General features: G+C 38.6%; 1 protein-coding gene across 1 annotated transcript in view; it reads left to right on the top strand.

The window, feature by feature from the left end:
- The window catches only part of adamtsl7 (ADAMTS-like 7), a 26,995-nt gene that overhangs the window by 11,901 nt on the left and 10,094 nt on the right, over nucleotides 1–5,000 (top strand). The window contains exons 3-5 of the mRNA XM_037533086.1: nucleotides 1–109; nucleotides 1,487–1,598; nucleotides 2,970–3,125. The exon at nucleotides 1–109 is cut by the window's left edge and continues 67 nt beyond it. Of these exons, the coding sequence (XP_037388983.1) occupies nucleotides 1–109; nucleotides 1,487–1,598; nucleotides 2,970–3,125 (377 nt within the window). The remainder of the gene's footprint in view (nucleotides 110–1,486; nucleotides 1,599–2,969; nucleotides 3,126–5,000) is intronic.

Raw genomic sequence — 5,000 nt, 5'->3', positions numbered from 1 at the left:
CCACGCTGCCGGAACGGTGCTGACCTACAAACGGCCCAATGAAATCCGCAGCAGGGCCGGAGAGTCCATCACAGCTCCAGGACCGACAAATCAGGAGCTCCACCTCTATGTAAGGCTGTGAATGATTAGAAACCCTTTGTGCTGTTCAGTGAAGAACTTTTGACTGTAATGTTACTTGCAGAACCACCAAGTGTAAAAAACTCTTGTAAAAAAAAGTAAGAACCGGGTTCTGTTTGCACTTTTAATCACTCATTTTCCTCCAACAGTCCAATTTATTTATTTTCCTTCCTTTTTCTATTAATTAGTTTAGAAGATCATTTTAACAGCAGTATCATAAATAATGCTGGTTATACAGCTCTCAGCAATCTAGCAGTGTCAGCGATAAAATCATTTTATGATACGTTTTTTTTTTCTCTCTCAATTGTTTGAAATATTATAACTTATTTTTTTCCAAAATAAAAGTCTGTATCCATTTAAAATCTATCAGAAGAGATTAAAAACTAGATCTTGTAAGCAGGACAGTAATATGGGTGGTCTGAGGATGGACCATGTAGTCAGACTTTATCAAGCTAGCGGATCGATACATGCTTGCTATCTGGGGAACTAGGCTGCTGAGCATAGCTAACATGCTAAAATGATAGCCAACAGGCTAAACAACTCCACTATTAACACAGGCTTTTAATTACACAGGCTCCTTCCTATATACTGCCACGAATTCATGGAATTCTGGCTTCTACAGCTTGTGAATCCCAACTGGCTGCTTGTCAGACATGTTATGCACTGTTTGAGTGCAGAAAGCAGTATTTTATTGGGAGGCATTGGAGTTGCACCCAGCATGCAAAATGTACAACGCTGTTAGCTTGGTGCTACACACGGCTGGAAATCACTTAGAGGCACTAATGGAATTAGTTGTCATTGCGGTGCCAATTTGTTGAGCAAAAACTGCTTATAAAGTGAAGGTTTTCACATTAACAGTGTTATAGATGTTCATTGTTGTATGACAAAAAGTAAAAAAATCATGAAGTTACTTCAATATACAGTAACGGATGACTGGACATTCAGCACTTTCGGCAGTGCAGTGTATGCAAATGGGCAATCAAGAGAGCATTAAGATGACCAGAAAGCTAAAACAAAACAATTCATTACATTTATAGTAAATATAGAAAAGAATCATCGAAATGTGTCCGCTTCTCAGATCCTGTCCTGGATGATCGCTGCAACTACGCTGTTCTCGTCTCTCTGCTCCCACATAATAACACAGTAATACTCTGGATTTATATAGGGCCTAATCCAAGAACTCAAAGTGCTTCACACAAATCCACTGATTCTAATCAGTGGCTTAGCACCAAGGCCTTCAGAACTGCAATCAAAGTCAATATTCTGGAATAACCTAGAATAGGACCGTTTTTGACGTGTTCAACGCTCTTGTGTTTTTGCAGGACATGGAACGTTTTTGAACATTCATGTTCTTTTCTGTCTTTTTCAGGTTATTTATCAGCAGTCAAATATAACTGTGTACTACGAATACATTCTGCCCAAAGACAAAGACATCAGCACTCACTCTGATACACACACTCTCTCAGCAGTACTGCCTCTGGGTATGTATACACACACACACACACACACACACACACACACACACACACGGTCACTTTCAACATAACAATCTTCTGTTTTTAAAACATGATGAACAGCAATATTTTACATTAACAAACAATAAAGGAGTTTGACAGTATCTGCAGTTGTGTCCAACTAGCTGATTCGTAGTTTTGATTACATTCTACATTTCTCAAAATTTTAATGCATATTCACCTGATTACTCATACAGTTTCTCCCAGATGTGTTATACCTTAAATTTGTAAAGAAATGAAAAATTATTCAATTTTAAGGAACTAAGTCATTTAAGGTACTTTCCATAGAAGTAAGGCTGGCCTTAGATGGTGAGACTTTTATGCAACTATCTGCAAGTTGTGAGTTGCCTGCAACATAATTTCAATTCAAAAACAAAGTCACGCCGAACACAACCCTTTACTTCCCTGGTTAGGTAAATTAGCAGCTCTTATTTTTTTGATACGCAGTTTAGTTTTCGCCGTATGAAGTCATTCGTGAAGTGTAAGCCACATATGACGTGATCACATGATGTGTTCTCTGCATTTTGACTGGCTGTTCTTATGAAACTTGTTCACACAAAACTGAGAGATACTCGCAACTGTTGCAGCTGAGTTTCAAGTTGCAGGTCAAATGCAATTTTAGTTTCATGTAAGTTTCAAGCAACTGAAGTTGCTCAACATTATTTTGTGTAAAAAATAATAATAAATACTAATATTATTATTCTGTATTCTTCACGTAAGGACAGACATAGGATACAGAATTGGCGAAACACTGGTCAAAGTTTAAAATCATTCCTTGCTTTTATACTTTTGGCCTGTAATTAAAACCTTAACTTCAACAACCAAAAGCTAATGTTATTACTGCGTATGTACTATGACTGTATGTATACATACATACATACAGTCACATGATTATATACTGGTGTTTACCGACTGAGGCAAACCTGAAATAATAAATTAGCTAACTAGCTAATGATTTTGACTGTAGCTAAGTGTTTACTGTATGACTATAGCTACATGTTAGCCCAGCCCTATCACCCCATAGCTAATCTCTCCTAATTTAATTTACCACTATATTACATACAATCACACATCTATATGCTGTTTACTGACTAAGGCAAACAATGGCTACCTGAAAAATAAAGGATTTTGGCCATAGATTGCCAGCTAGCTTAGTAACTATTCCTGTCTTTGTTGGGTTTTTCATGTCCTTCTGTTGGATGTGGATTTAGCTAAATGCTAATCAATGCTAACCATAATCCCTGAAAACTGTATTTCACCAAACCTAACATAAAGCTCAGCAACCAAAAGCTAATCTTGAGCCTCTTTCTAATAAAACCTCTTTCTCCCTTCGGTCAGCAGAGAACCATGGACTGGAAAATGGAGGGACTGCAGGCCAAGTGGGCAGAGCCCACCCTAATCTGGTGCCCTCTGACCCCTCAACCCCTAGACCTCTCCCTCCCTACAGCTGGGTTGCCATGACAACCACTCCCTGCAGCGCCACGTGTGGGACAGGTAGGGGTAGCTTAACCAAAGAGCCCCTTAGAGACGTCACAACCGTTAACACATTTACAAATGACCGGCCATTCAGCCGGGAGCAGTGTAGCCCATTGATGTTGTGCTGTGGAGTGTTGTTACTGCGGGCGGTCTGTAGTTGTTGTGACTGGAGTGGACGATGTGGAGAATAAACGTTGTGCTGCTCATGGCTGTCAGGAAGTGAAAGGATTCTTACAGCCTTCTAAAGCATCCAGATACACTGGCTTAAGTTTATTTAGAGTATTTTATCCCATCTTAATTATTTGTTTCGTGCATTTCAGTCTGGACTGCTCTTTGACAGCTGATGAGGTCTAATTCAGGGCAGCCAATCAGAACAGAGGTCATTTGCATATGTCTATCATTAATGAACAATTAGTGGTTAACACATCCTCAGGCAACACACGTCTGTACATTTTAATTGAGCATAAAATGCGGTTTGTGCAAAAGTAATGGCACCTTTATATTTTATGCCCCCCCCCCCAATAAATAGACATAGTGTGTTAACATTTGCAGAATAATGTTATCTTTAAGCAAAGGTGTCATCCCATATTGTTAATCTGTGGAAGGTTTTCTCCTCAGTTTTAGAGGTATATGTGTGTGTAAGGCTGGGATACGGGAAATCTAGCCTAGTACGGTTGTGCCCAGGCTTTTTGGACAATAATATGAATAACTATGTACACTGTTCAACATTCATTTGTTTTTCTCTTTTTCATTTTATTGCACTGACTAAGTGATGTGCTCAGACTGTGGGTGGTGCTGGGCTGATTTGTGTGAAAAGTTGTCATTGCATATTAAGCTGAACATGGATAAAGCAAAACAGACATGAGAAATAAGCAAAGAGACCAGAGCACCACACACTAGAATTTTAAAAAGCGCTGCACTGTAATAATCAAATCGTCATTACAGAGACGTGGGCGTAGTTTCTGTGTCTGTCCTGAATCAGAACTGCTGCTGCTGCTAATGATTTTAACTGTACAAATGTACGATACAAGTGTCAGGGAATTTATAGTGTTTAGAGGCTGTAAATATAACATACTGTTTGTAGATGTTGCCATAATTTGACCAAGAGTGGCCAAACTTTTCTCTCTGACTTTTAAGTGGAGTTTAGGGGGGAAAACAAAAACAATTGTAGTATACATTTTTATTATCTTTGCTTTCCTGGTTTCCAATACTGTAGCACTACATTTCAAATCAACAGTTTTTTAGTCACTCCTCTTGAGAGGAGGCCATTGCTCCGCCCACCTGTATTGTTCGCAATCGACGTCAGTTGTAAACATTCGCAGTACTGATTGCGGGTCCTATCATATTCAATGCATTTAAAACGTTAGTACTCTGAAAACATTGATGAGTTTGTGGGAGCTGGTGGAAATGAGGTGCACATATAAGTCAATTTATTTATTTATTTTATTGAAATTATTTAGTTTCTCTGTCCAGGCATTTCATTTTCTGTAAAATAGACAATGATATAAAAGCTTTTGGCTTTTGATGGGTAGAGAAATTGAGCTTCAAGTGCAAACAATGATGCACTGGTAGACTGAAGGCTTGAGGCAATGAGGAATAGCAATGATTACAAGGTATGGCCTCTTTTCTGATTGGCTGCCCTGTATTGTGAAACACTCGTTATAACTTCAGCGTAAGTAGGTGGAGCTAAGCTTAATAAATGGGCGTACATATGTAAATTGTTTGGTGTTTCTTTAGTTTTACTCTGGAGCTACGAGGCTGATGTATCTAGCAAGTAAAGGTAGCCTAAATCATCACAGACTTGCATCAAACTGCTTTGAGTTGTTAAGTAATTGCACTTTCAGTAATGTAGACATTAGTAATCTGAGTTATCTAATCTCACTATCAGTAATC

The sequence above is a fragment of the Pygocentrus nattereri genome, chromosome 22, assembly GCF_015220715.1.
Source record: "Pygocentrus nattereri isolate fPygNat1 chromosome 22, fPygNat1.pri, whole genome shotgun sequence".
NCBI lineage: Eukaryota > Metazoa > Chordata > Actinopteri > Characiformes > Serrasalmidae > Pygocentrus > Pygocentrus nattereri.
This window is presented reverse-complemented; position numbering and strand designations above follow the sequence as displayed.